General features: G+C 39.3%; 1 protein-coding gene across 1 annotated transcript in view; it reads right to left on the bottom strand.

The window, feature by feature from the left end:
- The window catches only part of EPHA3 (EPH receptor A3), a 172,191-nt gene that overhangs the window by 34,102 nt on the left and 118,692 nt on the right, over positions 1 to 19,397 (bottom strand). Inside the window, exons 6-10 of the mRNA XM_054270246.1 lie at positions 12,863 to 12,987; positions 5,929 to 6,091; positions 4,365 to 4,467; positions 3,847 to 3,914; positions 137 to 262 (exon numbers count right to left, since the gene is read on the bottom strand). Coding sequence (XP_054126221.1) covers positions 137 to 262; positions 3,847 to 3,914; positions 4,365 to 4,467; positions 5,929 to 6,091; positions 12,863 to 12,987 — 585 coding nt within the window. The remainder of the gene's footprint in view (positions 1 to 136; positions 263 to 3,846; positions 3,915 to 4,364; positions 4,468 to 5,928; positions 6,092 to 12,862; positions 12,988 to 19,397) is intronic.

Below are 19,397 nucleotides of genomic sequence, written 5' to 3'. Positions count from 1 at the left end.
GCTGCAAATGTGACCTGCTAATTTGAACACTTTCTAGAACATTTTCTTTCCAGTAACAACTATGAACCTAAAGACATAAAACAGTATATACACAGCAAAAATATATCTTTAATTCAGTATAGATGGTGGTCATTACCTGCTCCAACTACTTTATCAATGGATATATTGGAAGCATCCAGTTCCTTGGCAAACTCATGCACAGCTTGGTTGGGATCCTCATATGTGTGTGGATCTACATAAGTTCTCAGACCTGGAAGTTTTACTGTGTAAAAACAAATTCAAAGAGAAAATGTTACTTAGACTTGAAATAAAACTCATGGGACAACAGAAACCAAATCAATAGAAGGAAGAAGAAGGAAAGAATTTCCTTTGAAGAAGTAAATTCTTCAAACCAAACTGGTTTTTGTGGGTCCTCAGATTCTTTGTACAGTGTGAAACCAGACACTAATGCAGAGAAGTGTGACAACCTATTTCAAATATCTGCAATTTAAGGCAACATTTAGATGCTGCTTTAAATTGACCCTTCCAAAATAACAAAAAAGGGGCAAGGAACAAAATGTGTTGCTACAGTCAACCTGACAAGTTCTTAGGAATATATTAAGAAATCAGAGTAACTCCAGCTTTTTTTTTCCCCTAAGTCCATCAACGAGATGCATAAAAGGAAACTTATACATTAAAAAAAATGCATCTCTGCCAGAACATTCAAGGATAGCAGACAATTGTTCTGAATAAAGGCTGGTCCTAGAGCTTTGTTCCCCATACATCCATGTTATTATTTGGGGCACCTCTAGAGTTTCTTGGCTAGGGATTGCTGGAAGAGATCATTGCCAACCTTTGCCTCCAACAAAAATGCTGAAAGCAAAGCACAGCCTCATTCCTCCTGCCCAGCTCAAAGCCTTGCTTGTGTTTGCACCCACTCCCTTCTGTGCCTGCCTCTGTTGTACTCATTTTACAACAGGAATATATTTTATTAACAAAAAGTGAAATACTCAGCTTGAAGTTTTCTGCTTCTGACACAAACCCTACATTCCCAGACATGTATTCCAGCTTTCCCTAACTGTACCAGTAGGTCTTGTAAAAGATATTAACTCCTTCAACAAACACTGCTCTGACCCACTCAGTAATATCCTTTCCAGCTTAGCATTATTATACTGCAGCAACTTTTTCACTGCTAAAATAGTTAAACCTTTTTTTGCTGGGGTTGCAAAGACGCGGGAAAAAAAAATCTTTGGACAGTGAGAGCACAAAATTGTTTTATCAAACAATACAAAGTGTACGTATAAGAAGGAAAAAACCCCTCAATTTTATGAGTATTTATTGGCCTCAGATTATAATCATACCAGTTATGATAACTGGGTAACACAGCAACAAACAAAAAAAAAATGATAAAACTGAGTTCCCAAGCTAATTGCCTTGAAAACAAAGCAAAGTAAGAGCCATGCTCCTAACACAAGGGCTGTGTGTGCACAGCCTTAAAAAGCAACTGTGTTTCCTTCAAGAGCCTGATGATTACAGAATTACCTGCAAGTAAAACAAAAAGTAATTGGCTGTATATTGCTGTTGGTTAAAAATCTTGTAAATGCTCCTTCCCGTCCATGCTGAATGTACATTACAGGCCCCCTCACATCCCCAATAAAAATAACAATTAAAAGCTTCTGCACTGTGGGGTTTTTGGCTTGGGATTTTTAATGCTGACCCCAGTGGTTCCCAAGATCAGGTGATGGTGGCTGCAAGGAGAATAATCCCTTCACACCAATAATTAAGGGCAGCCTGTGCAGTAACTGGGTTCTGTCATGAAATACAGATAATAAACACGTGCACATGTGTTAAGCTGCACTACTTTACAGCTCATTCTGTGCAAACATAATAATTTACATTTTCATTTTAACGGCACAAATTGCCCTAAAGGTAGCAAAAAAATAAAAAGGCCCAGCCAGAGGAGGCAAAGGGAGAGGATCTGAGGAGGTGAAACATTTTTGTTCCTTTGAAGTAATATTATAGGATTTGTAATAAGGCTGCAGGGAATAGCTCATGGCTGGAGCCTTTTTAAAAGTAATTCAGAGTAAACTGACTGAAATAAACCAGCTGCTGTGTATAAGATGCTGAAAGTTTACGACAGCCATGGAAGTTACTTTGTCCTTTTTCAGTTCATGAGAGCAATTTGCTTACTTTTTGGGAATGACTGTAATTTGGTAGATTGAAAATTTCAACAGCCACACAGGTACATACTTCCAAATTGTAACAGATAAATATCTGCAAAATCTATAATAAATAATTTTCAAGAACTTCTAACAGACATACCAGACCCATGATTGGCTCTGGTCTTATTGCATAGTGAATCAGCATGGCACTACTCAGAAAACAGTACATAAATATCTAAAGCCAAATTAAAAGCAATTTAATCCACAGGAATTTAACAGCACTGCCATGTTTAAGAATAGTGATTGCAACTTTCCATTGTGTGGGAGTAAGGAGAGCAAATTCTGACCTGTTATTTGTCTGTGACACTTATTTTACTGGCTGCTTTTATTTTATAACCTCATTAAATTTGGATGATGAAGCATTAATTCTATGGGCCACATGTAGCCTTAGAGATTTTTTTGAGAATAGTTGGTTAGCAGTTGTTGGGCTGCAGCTTGTGTATCCCCTGACAGTGCTGGGGAAGGAGACAGAAATTGTGGATATTCCTGCTCTTGGCTCTCTGGAGATAAGGAGAGGCAGGAAACTTAAAAGAATAATAATTTGAACAGTCAGAGCATAGTTATTCCATTGTCACGAGGATTGGGAAGCAGCTTTAATTTCCAGCTACTGCAGGTAAATCCCTCATTAAAATGTTAATTCACTTATATTTGGGGAGAGGCCACCTGATTATGGTACCAGCAGCTCTGTTCTTGCAAACAGCAGAGTGCCAATGTTGTGTGCAAAAAACCCAACAGATATTAATGTTACAACATGCTAAACAACAGAAATACATGGCTCAGCCATGGTTTACATGGTGTAGCAGGACACTCATCTACAGCTGAAACAGTTTCAAAGATGAACTACTGCTCCTTATTAAACAAAAACTCATTAGACATCAAGAATTACGTGGGTTAAAAAAAATATTTTCTTGTCTTGGTGTCTGTTAGGGGCCTTATCTTTGCCTGTAAGGATTTAAAAATCCAAAGTACAGTGATTAAATGAAAAACCAACCAAGTAATCCTCCCATTCCTGATCAAGAATTAGGCTATCACCTTCTTTTCACCTCAGCTTCTCTTGCTCCAAAACTAATTTTTTTTCCTGTTTAAAGGGTGTATGGATGGAGCTTTGCCTGTGAAACAACCTTCAGGATCCACAGCTCTGCTATGGAAAAGTGTAACAAAATTATGCACATTGCAAAGGGGATCCAGAATCAGATTATTACAATTATTTGTAGGTGAACTTCTTCAAGCAAGCAATTTTCACAGCAGCTTTGGTGTTCATCAAGATGGGTTTAATTTATTCATATTTTGCTCTGGGAAAGGAAAATATGTTTCTCAGACTTTATATAATGAGGAAGATGCACTCGTACTCTGGATTTCAGTGCTGCACAGCAGGATAAATATTACAATTCCAAACACATGCATTGTTTGAACATAGACAGAGATGTTTTGCTCATTACTAACCTGGACACAGATTAAAGAAGTTGAAACAAAGAATAATTGTTTGGGGAAAATCCCCTTACCCACAAGAGAGGGGATAATTCTCTTCCTAATTTCACCTTGGTTTAAGTGAGGTATGGCTCTTTTTTTTTTAATTGAAAAATATCAGTTTCCTAGGGGAGGAATTCAACAGATCTGGAAGCATTAAAAGGCTTCAGTAACTTACAGTGGCCATTCCCAAAATGCAGCCTTTTCTCATCAGTGCCATGTTTAGACTTTTTGTATCCACAGAATCTACAAGCAAAGAGGAAAAAAAAATTAATACAGAGAATTTTATGTGTTGACTGCAGGTGGAAACAGAATAGAATGTTTTCCCTGCACAATTAAAAGCCTGTTTGAAAGTTTAATGATATTTACATTCTCTGTGCCCTATAGAGGCATGTGATGTTCTCAGGGAATTTGAGGAAATTGGCTAATGAGAGGATTTGTTGATTTTTGACCCCTACAGTTTAATTTTACAATTGCCTGAGAATGTGTTTATAGCATTTTTTAACAACTGCTGCATGATTTGGGCTGCTAACGCGAGCGGGCTCATTACTGACTGTGAGCAGTGCTTGGAGCTCCTGGGCAGCAGACAAAGGATTAAAAAACAGCCACACCATGACACCCCATGTGCCACTGTCACCAAGGCTCCCCTGGGATGTGGCAACAGGAGAAAATGTGCAAATCAGACCCCAGACTCACCTCCCAATCAGGACATACACCACCACGGTGAGGAGGATGATGGCCACTGCTGCTGAAATGGCAATCAGCACCACCTGGCTGTTCTCACTGGAGATGGAGAAGGCTGCAAAGGCAACACAAAAACATGTAAGTAACCTCACACACACACACTCATTGGTGACATCAGAATTTACATGCACATAGGGGACAGGCATCATTATATAGCATTTGGTCTCCTGCCAGATATTGAATCCAAGACATAATTTTTCATCAAACAAATAAATACAAGAGAAGAAAACTTAAGACTCCAGACACCTTTGCCAATTTACCCAAGTTGTTTCTGCTACTCTCAATTTTTACTCTTGCTTATTGTACCAACTGCTGGCAAACTGATGCTAATATAAAAACATATACATAAATACAAAGATACATGTCATGCATGCCATACATACTTTATGTCATGCTCAGTAAGGAATACTTCCTTGGCAAGAAACCCCATAATCATCACCTTCACTTCCTCTTCTGTATGATGGAAAGTGTTTTTAGGAGCTAAGTTTCCCAGTAAAGCCTGACAATATCCACATGAAGGTTGTGGAAAGCCAGGGCACGCAGGCACAGATGTCTACAGGGAAAACAAGGGCAATTTTCTGCCTTACTTTAGGTATCTCCCTGGGTGCCTGAGCATGGAACTTTACAAAATGAACTGTTACAAAATGACAGGATGGCTTTAGACCTTTGGTGTGAGAACCAGTGTACAGCTACCATTTCTGACCTAGACGGGTTAGAGAGCCTCTGTTTAGGATCATAGCATTCCCATTTGTGCCTGTTACACACAGCTGCACCTATTTATGATAACTGGGTAACACAGCAACAAACTCATGCCATTTGTTGGTCATCTGTGTAATTTGTATGCTTATTATTGAGATGTGCACCCCTGTCTCCTTCCATATTTCTATTTTTTCAATTTCCCCTTCTTTTGGTAGTATTACTTTGCAGAGAAAACTCATTAACCTCTAAACTGTTAGGCTTTTAATCTCTGCAACTATTTTTTCCTCCTTATTGTAATTGTCCTAACTTGAGTTCTAGTTTCAACTAGAACACCAAAGCTGCAAGTCACCATAACAGCAATTTTTAACTCTTTTTCTTAAGCATGAAACTTATTTGCCTTTCAGAATAAGAGCTGGGGTGGAGAAGGAAGAAGTGGGGATGAAATACATGACGTATCTCAAATATACACAGAATCAGGGTGAAAGATTTGGCTTGACACTACTCTTTGTTTTCTATCACACCTCCTCCCTCAGCAAGAGCCACAGTCTAGCAAGGCATCAGTTCTGGCTTGAGGTAGAAGTAGGGTAGGGAATGGAAGAAAACACCACCTGTGATAGTTCTGGGATAGAACTTTCCTTACAGCCTGTTTCAAGTTTAATGATAACACATAAAGTTATCCAGCAGTGCTACCAAGAAAGACACATCATAAATAGTTATGAGACACATTTCCTCAGCTAGAGAAGGAGCGAAAGCAGCCATTGAGATCAGTCAGGAACTGGGCAGGATGTCAGCAAAAACCTTCTGAACAGATACATACAGTCTGGGCTGGTCTCAAACTCAAACTTGCGGCTGCTGGTGCCGTATCCAGCTGCGGTCCTGGCTCGGATTTGGAAGACATAGGTGGTGTCAGGCTTGAGGCCACTGATGGTCACGTTGGTGCCCCTGGCTCTCAGAATTGTATAGCTTGTCTCTTGTTCCTGCTTTTGAAAAAAGACATCAGATTAAAATCACACCCTAAAAAAAAAAAAAAAAAAAAAAAAAAAAAGGTGGTTGGTTCTAAATTACTACAAAAGTCCTGGAGACCACTGGTGTATTTTTGAATATTTATAACCTAACAAACACTTGTGCAAACATTCATTTTCAACCATCTTTTAACAAAATACAAGATTTGCCATGGTATTGTGCTGTAAATTGAACACTAGACATGCTGAGTTTATGACATTTTACTAAATGGTTTTGCATCATTTTGTCAGTGGTCTGTAATACAACAAGAAAATTATTAAAAGATTATTTAAAAAACATAAATCAGATTTGCCTACTGCACTGATCTGGAAGTTGTAACAGGCCAACTTAGACATTTTAGGGCCCTGCAGAGCTATTGCAGGATGCAGTTTTTACTGCCTCACATTTTACAAGACAGTGGTTACCTCTATAACAGTCAGAAGGGAAACCCCACTCAGGCTCCTCAGCTCAGCAAAAAGGCAGATTTAGCTAGTTTTCTATTATGCTATAAAAACTATGAGATAGTTGTGTCCATCCTCATTTGGACAAAACCACACTGAACTCAGTCCTGGACTATGTTCATAAACCCTTCTCTGCTTAAGAGTCACCTATGTCTGACATAATGTTCTTTATACAAAATAAGAGGAGGACTGGTTTGTAATTTGGTAAGTTTGGATACACTTCACACTGTGTAAAAAGCTAATCCTGATAAAAGTATGTCTCTGTCTCACTGTAAGCACATAATCTTAACATCTAAGCATGCATTTGGGGCCTGAGGTACTGCTTATTTTACTAAAGCCATCTTGTACCAAAAGAGCATTTTTGGCTTCCTAAATATGGCAGCTGGAACTGTCTCAGGAAAAAAAACAAACTCTTGGCCAGCAGCCACACATGAGGGAAACTGTGAGAATCTCAATTGTTTAGGTTCCCCAGCATGAACTTTTTTTTAATTCTGGAGGTGGTGGGGATTTCATGTGATGTCCTTTTGCTTTGAGCCCCGTGCAGAACACTGCGGCCATTGAGTCCTGCCGCACGTCGGGTGCAGAGCATCTCACCCAACCCTCATCGTGTCTATGGCATTGCATTAGCTGCTCAGGGGCTGACATTTTCACTCTGACAGCTCTGCAGTGCCAGTGCACGAGCTCAGGGGCTGGAAAGCACCCAACACACTCATTGCCATTTCACCTCCAGGTGTAAAGTTCAAGTGACTGGAGTTGTTTTAGTGTGTTTGCTCTGCTGTCTGCAGGAATAGAGTCAGGATATTCTAGGTTAGTAGGCGAACATCAGAAACTGCTCACTTTGGTGCTAAAGAAGACTAAGTGCCCTGTTCTTGGCAGTGCTTTGATATACAGAAACAGAAACATTTACACCATAGTTAGGAAAATTTCCAGAATCTCCCTGTAGTACTCAACATTAGGCTTGTGAGAAATCACAATGAAAGGAAAAAAAAACTTAAGAAAACAGAAAAAGCAGCTAAGTGCCTAAAAGTTACCATCCAGAATCTAAACCTCAGATAGGGGGAGCTGGGCCCAGTCTTCAAAGAATGACTATAAAAATGTTGACCATGGCCCATTTTCTTTGCAAAATTAAAAGGAAATCAGTGTTGGACCTCCTCAGTTTCCCAATACTTCTTTAAAAAGTTCTCTGTTCTAAATTCAGGGGATCAAATTTACAGGAGGACACTGTAAAGAGCTAACAGGCTTGTGTAAAATTATTTATTTTTGAACTAACAAAGGCCTGGTATTATAATTTGCAGGCTTTCCTTATCTCATCATTTAGTTGGATGTAGGCAACTATTCTAATTTCAAAGACATAATAATCTTGTCTTTAAAACACAACATCTTTTGTGTATGCTATGACTGGACATTCATTTTGATCTCGCTTCAGGCTGCTTTTATGAAATGCAAACATTGCCTTCTGGTGCAGATACATACGTGCAAGGGAAAACACAGTCATGGCCCTGTCTGTTAATAATCCACACTGGAACTTGGAAAATAAACCTTTAAAACAATGGTATGGAGGATGTCATGGTATCTCAGTTTATGGGAAGCTTTTTACACACATATTTTGTAAGTCATTTTTTATGTTCGTAGTAATCAAATCAGCGCAACACCACATAAAAGCCCAAGTTTATCTTTCCTGGGGATAAAGCAAAACTTCAGAAATACAGCACTAGAGCTCCCATAAGCAGAAGGAACAGACAAAAAGGATACTCAGTCCTTGCCAAGCAGAACTTCAACCAAACACTCTGAGGATAAGTTTGAACTTGGATGCACAAAGCAATTTCTTCCTGAATATTTCTGCATAGTTTATCAGACACAACCTTTGCTGGGAAGAAAATCCTACTGCTGTTAGGGTCTCATTTGCAAGGGACATTTTATAATGTTACACTTTGTTTTACAAAAATCATGTTTTGGAGACATTTTAAATTGATACCAGGAAGGGCAAAAGGTTTGCCCTTTTCCAGATAAGCACAGAAAGTGCTTATATTATAGAAGGAAAAATATTTTTTCCATCAGCTTCACGTGCACTTGAGAGGCCAAAACCTGGGTACACATTTCTAGGAGGAGGCCACACTCCTGATACTGCTTCCCTTATTGCCAGAAGTGAGCTCTGCATGGATATGACATTTCCTACAAGTCTTGTGGAGTACTCATGGTCTACCTGCACTTAAAGCCAGAATAATTAGAGTTCAAAAGCAACAAAGTGCATTTGAATATAATGCACTTTTTCAGCCTCCAAGTGCAGAGATCTGTATTGGCTGTAACCACTGATCACACAAGTCCTATGATGGCAAAAGCAAATCTATTTTAGTAACCTGAGCCTGCAGCTGAATTTCATTCATGGTTTGCAGAAGACTCCATCTTAATAAAGAGTACGTGATTTAATTGTAAGCCACATATTTAGTTGAAACAATTAATAGTTTATGAGTGGTGTTTAAGAGATGACTTTCTTCTGTACCTTCACATGACAAGATACTCCTTCAAGAGAACATGATTATGTGAATAAGGACAAGGAGGAAACAAGAACAGGGCTTGTGCAAGGGAAAACATGGCTTTGTTATTTATGCACTTTGATGGATGAGACACTTAAAATTCAGCACAGCATTATATGGATGAACTAAACTGAGGTGTCATTTAGTACTATTACCTTAACATAAAATGTTATGCCTTACCATAAAGCGAATGCCTAAAAATTCCATATGGTCTCCCTCTGAGAGATTTTGTTTCTTTTAAATGTTTTGAATAAAAATTGATTGGGGCTTCATAATAAAGCTCTAAATTGTATTTTTTTGCAAAAATACAATTCTATTCCAAATACTGCCGCTGAAAAACTGCCACTCAGTTCATCATGCTATGAAGTGCTCAAAGCCTGGTTGGATGCAGCTTTGGACAACCTGGGATAGTGGAAATTATCCCTGCCTATAGCAGAGGGTCATGGATGATCTTATAAAGTTCCTTTCCAACCCAGGCCATTCTGATTAATTCCAAGGAGTTGAAATAGTTTCCTAAAGCTGTAGCTACTAATTTCTTTAGACACATATAAAGCTGTTTCAGCTATACAAAGGCAATAACTGACGAAAAAACCCCAAATGAGCAGGGTAATTAACTGCCCTTGAGAAACTGAATATATTTCACATATTTTATGACAATAATCCATGAGAAAAAACTACAAGATATTCTAGTTTATATACATGACATTGTATTTTTTATTCCAAATCTCTTGTAATATCCTAAATACCTTAAGACCAGCTTAACAACATAATGCCATGAACAAGATATATGACAGAATTGGGCTGACCTGCATTGCTCTATTAATGCTCTGTTTTTTAATTTCTAAGAGATGACAAAAGACATATCAAGTGAAAACAAGCAGGATGAAAAAGGATGGCTCAACACAAACCATCTATCAGCAATCAGGTATGACTTGTCAGGAGAAATACCCAGATTTGCTAACTCTGAAGGGTTTCTTTCCATTTAACAGCAGTGGATTTTCTGATGAGCACAACCGAGATGATTTCTGAAGCAGAAAAATCAAATGGACTGGACCAGTTTGAAAAGAAACCTCTCCTCTCAAAAGAGGAGGGAAGGAAGCATGTTCAGAGACCCCAGACTGAAAAGCAGCATCTTTCAAAGGCGTTTAGTGGAGGAATGAAGAGTAACAATTCTGCATGAGCTGCTCTGGCCTCAAGTAAGTTTATCAGAGAATTAGTTTTGAACCTATTTGCAAAGCTTAAAAATATATAGATTCAAGTTTCCTGACAACAGATTTGCTTTTGACTTTTTTTTTTTCTCCTCATAAACCCTGAGGAATAGGCTTCTGACTCCCCAAGGGCCTGCAGAGCACACATTAAAAACACTGGTGCCAGAAAGGTTGGCTTTTTAAAAGCCTTTTGCTCTAAATGGTCTGGCTCCCATTGTCAAGCACTTGGCTCCCTGGTTTAAGAAAACTGTCTGGTGCACATGAACTCTTGATCACAGACTTCAAAGGGGAGAAACACATGTGCAAGATCAGCCCCCTAAGACTGGTGGGTTGTCTTATAAAGCTGTCTTCTGACAACCAAGTGCTCCCTGAGAGTGGATACACCCGGTGGGAATAGGAGCTGTGTGCTCTGTCTGTGCATAAAACAGCACTGCATGGCAATTTTTGTGAACAGAAAACCCCAGTTTTGGTGCAGAAAGATGATCAAAACATCCCAAACCAACACAAATAAAACTTACAGGTGATTTAATTAAAATTAACTGAATGTGCACAGCAAGGGAAAAAATCTCTCCCTTTGGGGCAAGTAAAACCCAAGAGATCACCTGTGCTGTTTTTGGCTGGGGTGGAATTAATTTTCCTCACAATATCCAGCTGTAGCTTTGGGAATTGCACTGAAAACAGGTTTGATAATAGAGAGATATTTTTGTTATTGCTGAGCAGTGGTTGCAGTGTCAAGGCCTCTTACACCTTTCCAAAGAGGAGGCTGGGGGTGAGCAAGGATTTGGGAGGTGACAGAGCCAGGACAGCTGATCCCAGCTGAGCACATGGATATCCCATCCCAGATGGCACCATGCTCAGCTTGGAAGGCTGAGATAGAAGAAGGGAGAGGGGGATATTTGGAGTGTTGGCATTTGTCTTTCCCAAGCCCTGCTTTCCTTGGGATGACTGAAATTGATCTTGTCCCAATTGAAATTAAAAAAAGAAAACAATGTGGAAGCCCACAGATGCTGCTCCCTTAAATGAGACTGAGTTGAAACGTTTTGGATGATTTCGTTTTCCCCCATTATCACCAGCACATGGTATGTTTAGATTTTTACCAAAGTCTTTGAAGGTTCAAGTGCTCAGCAAAAAAACTCTTCCCAAAATCAGATTACATAAATTTGGGAGAAATCTTTCAAGCATCCAGCCTTCTGATCCTCTTTCTTCATCTGAAGATCAGGCATGAGCTACCAGCACCACATTGTCCCCCTCCAAACCTTCATGAAAAAAAAAATTCTAAAGATTAACTGAATACTCATGGAGTATTTTTAAAAGCATTTTTTAGAGGATATTATCACTACATCTTCACTGGTATAAAGCCTGATTATTAGATATGAAGACTGTTAGCTAATGCTCAATTTGCTAACCAGAAATCTGGCATTTTTTTCAACGTTTGTTAATTCCAGGAGTAATATATAAAATAGAGCTATCAATAGATCTATAAAAAATTGGCTAAGACCACACTCCTCAATCTCCATGGCAATTTATGATATTTTCAATTCTACCAGTAAGACCTGCTAAAAACATTCTATTACGAAGATTTTTTTTTGGTAAGTATAGATCTCTATAGGATGTCTAAATGAATGGTTGTAAATAAAAGAAAATGTCAATAAAAAGCAGAAGGTAGATTTTCTTTCATTTGTAGTAATTTGCTTGCAATTTATGAATAATTCAGTTATTCATAAAAACAACATTCACAGTGCAAACCAGCCCAGTAGGCCAGCCAACATTTTCCAAATAATTTTCACGTAAAAGATGCTCATGCTACAGGGAAGTGCCACCAGCATGTGAGGAAATGTATGGGCACTGACAGCATGACAGAACAGCATAATAAGGAAATTTTAGTTGAGAAAATAAGAAAATAAAGGAACTATATATTGACTGCATTACTTTGTGTTTGTTTTATGTGCTTGGGGATTCCCTATGAGGGAGCTGGGGGTGCTCAGCCTGGAGAAAAGGAGACTCAGAGGTGACCTCATCACTCTCTGCAGCTCCTGAAAGGTGCCTGTGCTCAGCTGGGGCTGGGCTCTTTGTCCAGCAGCACTGACACAGCCTGAGCTGTGCCAAGGGAAATATAGGTTGGATATTAGAAAAATTTTTTTTACAGAAAGAGTGATAAAGTTCTGCAATGTTCTGCCCAGGCAGGTGGTGGAGTCCCCATCCCTGGGTGTGTTTAACAAAGCCTGGATGTGGCACTGGGTGCCAGGGTTTAGTTGATGGTTTGGGGCTGGGTTGGACTCAATGGTCTTGAAGAGATCAAGAGTCAAGGATCAAGAGATCGTGAAGGTCTCTTTTAACCTACTCATTCTGTGAACTTGGTAGACAACACAATGATTTCACTTTGTATTTCCAGATGTTCTCATCACCAAAAACCGAGCAGTTCCAACACTCAGTGCTGTTGAGGCAGGCTGTACAAACCTGAGTGTTTCTGAACCCTTAACACAGGCAAGATGCAATGATTTCATCCCAGCAGTGCTGAGCAAACCCCTCCCCTTTGACCTTCCCACCTTTTCGTAGTATTTGACCTCGTAGTCCAAGATGATCCCGTTGGGATGCTCGGGCTCCTGCCAGGAGAGGGACACGCTGTTCCTGGACGTCCTGTCCTTCCTTATGACTGTGATGGGGGATGGAGCTGCAGAGGGGGCAGGGGGAGAGGGGAGGGAAAGAAGCAAACTGAGTTTATCTGTGTTCCAGCTCTTGGCAAAGAGTGAGGTTTTCATTTAATCCAGCAAAGGTCTGGCCCCTCACCGACAGCAGCAGCTGGATTGCAGCCGTGGTACTCCTGCCTTGGAGCACCCTGGCCTCACGGAAAACCAGCTGAGATTTTCCCCTCCACTGGAGGAGGACTGGTGGCAAGGCAGCAGATGGTTTTGATCTGCTACTACAGTGTTAGCAATGAAATATATTCAGTGGGAAATACAGAGCAAAATAGCAGCAGTACCTGTTTGTTATAATGCTGAGGTATTATCATTACCAGACTCTGCAGAACTCTGACTTCAGACTTTCCTAACATTTTGATAAGAAAGTCTAAAAGGGGGCTGGGATGCATTAAAGTACAAGGAGCTCCTGCTACTCACGGCTGGGAATAACCATCAGCACAATTCAGCCTCTTTGGCATCATTATTTGGTGAAGTTCTCCAGATGAAAATTGCTCCCATACACACTTCACTTTTCACCACATTTCTTTGAAAATGAAAATGAATAAAAAGGGAAAATATAAACTGCAAAATAACATAATTTTTTTATGTGCATTGATCAGGGTTAGGCATGACAACTGATTGCATACCATAGGTTCACACACCACCCACAATGTGGAAATAGTATCAATGTTAAACACACACACAAAAAATAATAATTACTTAAGATTCTTGAACATTGGTTCCATTTTAGACCACCCAGATCCATAAGTTGTTCCAAGACCCGGTCTGGGTTTCCTGGACTCAATGAAAGCTGTGCAATTTTTAAAAATTATTTTGTTTTGTTTCTTTTGGGTTGACTTCCCACTCCAAATGCTTCTTTCCATGGCTTTGGCTAAAATTCATCAGATTGTATTTCACAGATCACACACTGGAGGTTGTAACTGTCATTTCAAAAAAAAATCTTTTACTAATAAACAGCCTTTTATCTTAACATGTAAATAAAATCTGTTTATAAGTTCAACATTTGCTATCCTAATAAAAAGGCTCTAGAGCTGATCTCAACAATTTAGTATCGGCTGAATCCTCTGAAGCTTTTATTGTTCATATAAAACTAGCTGCACTTTATAGGCATTACATATTTGCATGCTTCAGCCAATGCCCTTTCTAAGTGGGTTTTCATTTTTGCAAAAGAACTTTTCAATAGTCAGGAGAAAAAAATTTAAAAGAGAAGAAAATTAAAGAGAAAGAAAAGTTTTAATTAAAATAAAATTTTGACAATTCATTCTGCTTTTGATTTTGCTGAACTTCCAGCAAAATATACTTTCTAGTCCTGAGTCATAATCTAAGTATTAAAATCCTCCTTTAACAGAGTGGAGGATCCACTTTTTCATATTCCTTCCAGGCTGAACACGTCCTCTGAACAGCATTTTCACATTTCACACAGTTCACAAAACATTAAAATGTGGCAATTTTTTTTTTCTTTTCTTCCAGCAGGAGGAATTTATCCTGAATTTAAATTCCTAAAATCAATCTGGGAGAAGCAGACACGATTTGTGTGCAACAAACATCCTTCAGCAATTCCACTTGAATCCTGCAAACCAGTGCCAGAGCCAAAACACAAAGTGCTTAGCAGGCTGAACTTCCCTGCTGTAGCCAGCTCCATGGGAACTCATATGTCCATACTTGCTTCTTTTATGCTCTCCTAAGTCATTTTTATGTCTTCTTTTTAAGTCAAGCTATTTATCCCTCTTTATTTCTTTTTTTTTTTTTGGTATGTGGATAGATTATCAAGCCCAGTACCCAGCTGGTAACACTTCCCATTAAGGTAAAATTAATACTGATGTTATGAATAATTAATATATGATTAACAGAAATGGCTTTTCCCCTAATAAATTATGGTAATTTTGCTCTAAAAGATTCTCAGGGCAGGCTGAAACAATGTTGCATGCTGCAATACAGACCAACTTTTAAAAACAAGCTTTCTCCTAACACAATATTAATTATTTTGAGCTCATTTGCACACATCTCTGCAGATGCTACCAGTAACTTATCTCACAGCAGTTTATTAGAAAACATCTGCTCTGCAGTTATCAATAACATTATAAAACATTCATATACCTTCCCTAATCCCTAGGGTTCCCAAAGCTGCTCAGAAATGAGACATTCAGAATCCCACTGCATGGGCTCAGCGAGCGGAGATAAATAATCAAGGGAACATCATGTTTCAACTGCCTTTAATCTCACACCAAGGTGAGACAAAAAGGAAAAAATTCCCAGCACAAAACCATTCTTTGCAGGTTAGTGACAAGCTGGACTGTCACAGTTTTACATTTTAATGCATTCTTTTGGATTTTTTTTTGTACACCTGTTAGGTGGGTTTAAAAAGTGCTAGAAGGCTTGAACCCAATTAAAGAAAATATCTTGTTCAGATAACTTCTAACTTTATGCTTAAATCTACTACAATCAATGAATTTAAGATACAGTAAGAGTTAAGGTAAACTGAATATAGCCCCAACCCAGGGCTGGGCTATAATTTGGAGAAATAACCTGACATTTGAACCATTTAATTAATTTCTTGTTGTACAAATGCTCAGAATACAATGTAAAACTTAATAAGCTCTGTTCTAAATACTGTCTAAACAAAAGTCAGCCTTAATTTCCATTTTGTAACATCAGAGCAGCTCAGTTACTGTATTTCACTATTTCATTGGAAGTGTCTGAAAATGCAGCAAAGAGAAAAATCAAAGTAAAGGCAGTTAACATTATAAACCAATAAACAGTGAAAGCATCACCATGTGCAACACTGCTTAGACTTAAGTCTTTCACATGAGGGAGAGAGAATTAAGAGTTCCCTAAAGAGAATTAAATAACCACAACAGGACGAGATGGAATTCAAAATCAGGCTACAAAAAGGAAGAGAAATACATGATATTTAGAAGAGCCATTTTTCATTGAATTCCCATTATTTTTCTAACTTAAATTGAAAATTAAAAATGAAATTTCTATTGTAAACCTGCAGCTCTCACTGACAAAACAACTGGGTTAGCAAATAATGAGACATTTTTAAGCTTTTTAGGATTAATTGAAATTTTAAAAACTATATGACAGTATCAACAGTAATGCAAAGGTTAAATTAGTTTACCATTAGGAAAACTTGTACCTAAAGGGCAAACTTGCACCTAAAGGTAAAACTTAAGGAGAGTATATTTTTGGACTAAGAAAATGTTTCAGTGATTTTTTATTTAATCACATGTCTCGTATGCTGCCAGGTATTTATATTTTTATTGATATTTTGATTATTGTATTAGCACTCAACTTCTTCACCTGAATAGGAGCTGGGATTTTATGACTAACTTTAGGCTTGTGTGAACATATATGAAGAGTTTTAGTCTTAGCAGCCCCATGCAGTGCACAGAGAGGCATTTTTACACTTCACATGGTTCGAATTTGTCTGGCACTGCAGCCTAACTGCTCTGAGCACTTAACAGGAACCTTGAAAACTCCCTGGAGCTAAGAGGGGAAATGTACTTTGAGCGCTCGCTGTTGTTAGGTAGCATTTGTGACAACTGGGAATGTGGATGTTGAAAAGGTAACAAACACAATGATTCAGGGAGCTCAGGCTCAAGTGTAAAAACCTCCTCGGTCATGACTATTAAAGGTGCAAGCAAATAACATGAAGGATCTGCAGAGACGACAATAAAACTCTGCTCAAATTGATTTCCCACTGAAACTGACCCCAACAGATGATTTGTTTTCCTCCAGTTTAATAGCAGCTATATATAAATTTCCTTATTGACTTTTTCCTTATTCCTTGGTTATTGTTTTCATATGTGACTGGCTTACAGATGTACAAATGCATTGAAAGAAAATTCCCTGTCCTGTGACAGGGAGAACTCAGTATTAACTCTGCGAAGGCACATGTGTACAACTGCTGAAACATTTAGTCCTATTGTTTCTGGCTTAGCTTTCTAGGTCACAAATTAAATTTTAGTAAAGGATTTAATTCTAAAATTACTCACAGCTCACTTCCAGCTTTTGCTTGCAAACAAGAGTAAAATATGCTTTGCCTTTCCAAACTATGCTGAAAGATGGTGACCAAGCAGAATTGACTGTTCTACTCAATTTTCAACTTCTGCCCTGCTGAAAAAATGGAAGGCTTGTTCCTTTTCCTTTCTTTAGAAAATTGATGCTTTTATTATCTAATCATAATACTGTAATCTGATATAACCTATAAATTTTTTTTAATGTCTATGATGCCCCCAGGAGGTAATGTAGAACAAGAGCAGTAAATAAAGATCAAAACCCGAAAATTAAATCTGCATTCTCTGATCCAAAGTAGGATCCGCTGGGACTCAAACCTAAATCTGCCAGTCTTAGAGGACCAGCATCCAAACCACAAAACTATCATGCAATTTAAAGTAGAAATAGCAGTATTTGAATGAACAAACTGATCTCTCACTTGAAGAGAGTTTCTCTGGGACACTGGAGCCACATCCACGTCAGGACAGGAGAGAACTCACCATGGTGCTGGCTCTGGCAGGCTCATAATGCTCCACACACACGTTTGGATTAGGATTAACGCACAACCACCCAGCATCTGGGTTTTTTGGGAACCAACATTTTCTCTCTAGGTTTGTCCATCTAATTCCACTACTCAATTTGTAAGAGCCCCAAGCACTGACTCACAAATCCATGTAATGATGTCACACCTCCATGACATGATCACACTAACATGAAGTCTGAAACCAGCTGCACTTTTACTTGGAATCTTTCACACCTCCAGCCTCTATTCTGTGGATTAGTGTAGAAGGGGTTTATGAGAGAAGCCTGCTCACAGAAAGCAGCACCTGCCCCTTTTTCAACCTCCTCTGGCTGCACTCCTATTCACTTTCTCTGTTAAGCACTGCTACAGGCTTGTGCTGAAGCAAGCAAGCCCCATCCCAGGGGCACATTCCAAAAAGGTCCCCAGGTGCCTCCCAGGAGGCAGGAGGAGGAGGAAACAGTCCCACTTTAACAACTCTTTGGAAACCTGCTAAACCCTCCACGCTGCTCCTCCAGGTACAACTCCCCACCGCTTCAAGGCTCGTGCAGGCACAGCCCTTTGCCCTTTAATCTCCAGGACACATAGTTAAAGCAGCACAGTGCCTGTGTTTGTCCTCCTGCACCTTTTCCTTGAGCAGGCTCCATCTATTTTTATGACCTGGGCTGTAAAATGTCACCTGAATCTGTAACATCACTGGGTGACCATCAGCCTGAAGGTGACATTCCTTCCACTCATCCCACACCAGCAAAAAGCCCCTCACACCAGCCCCAGGCTGGATCCTGGTAGGGTTCCATCATAAGCAAGGGGGTGAAAAGGCTCACAGTTTCTGGGAGAAGGACTATCAAGATCACATTTACACACGCCAAAATGTGGGAGGAAAGAAACAGGACGAAACTTCAAAGGCAAACTCAAGCAGGCTGCCATTGGATGGAACAAAGCTGGGCACATTTCTCCCAGAAACAGAAAAAAATTAAAAAGTGGTTTGTTCGTGGCTGTTCTGATGGATGACTGCCTGCATTATGGCAGAAGTGCCCAAATGCATCTGTGAAAGGCTCCAGCCTGTGGTTACAGACTCCAGAGGGGCTGCAGGCATTTCACAGGTGCTGAGGAAGAAAGACTGCAGGGAACTGGAAGGGGGGAAACAAGCAGCTTCAGCAGGAATTACACCAAAAGGCAGCTGCTTGATTTCCCTCTCAAGCGCACAGAAATGCAACCTTCTGGGCAGCAGCTGTCAGTGGACAAGTGATTATCAGAGATCATTTCTCACTTTTACAAATAAACTCTAAATTAAAAGAAACCGTCATTAAGCATAGCGCAATTGTGTTCTTGCTTCTCCCTCTTTTTATTAAAAGAGATAGCAAATGCCTTCCCCAGAGCAAACAAAAGGTTTGATTTGCTCATGTGTTAAACACATGTATAATAAGTCATGGAAATGCCATGTCCATTTGGGGAGGATCAGGCTGCACAAGGCACTCGCTTCAGAAACTGGAAATTATGGTGCTGTGGCATTCCCAGCTGTTATTTCAGAGAGAGGAGACAAATGCTGGATGTGCTTTCATAAGGATTCATCCCAAAGGTACTCACAACACAAATGTTATTCTTTCTGCTCTCTGTTGAGCTGGTGATGGTGGGAGCTTTGCAATAGTTCATATTTTTCACTGAATGTGTTAAGACCCTATCAGTTTAAATAAACAGTTTTTCTTTGCCTTCCCCATCCCTTTTTTACATTACATTACCTTAGAGGATTTTAGAGCCTCACATTTCCTGGAGTGAAGTGTTCAGAAAGAAGAATTTATTCACCATGCTCACAACATCAACATTCAGGTGCTGAGCAGGCTTTCCTTTTCTGTGATAATTTGA

The sequence above is a fragment of the Melozone crissalis genome, unplaced genomic scaffold (genome assembly GCF_028551555.1).
Source record: "Melozone crissalis strain CALT ecotype California unplaced genomic scaffold, PUWL_Pcris_2 ptg000009l_1, whole genome shotgun sequence".
In the NCBI taxonomy this organism is placed as follows: domain Eukaryota; kingdom Metazoa; phylum Chordata; class Aves; order Passeriformes; family Passerellidae; genus Melozone; species Melozone crissalis.
This window is presented reverse-complemented; position numbering and strand designations above follow the sequence as displayed.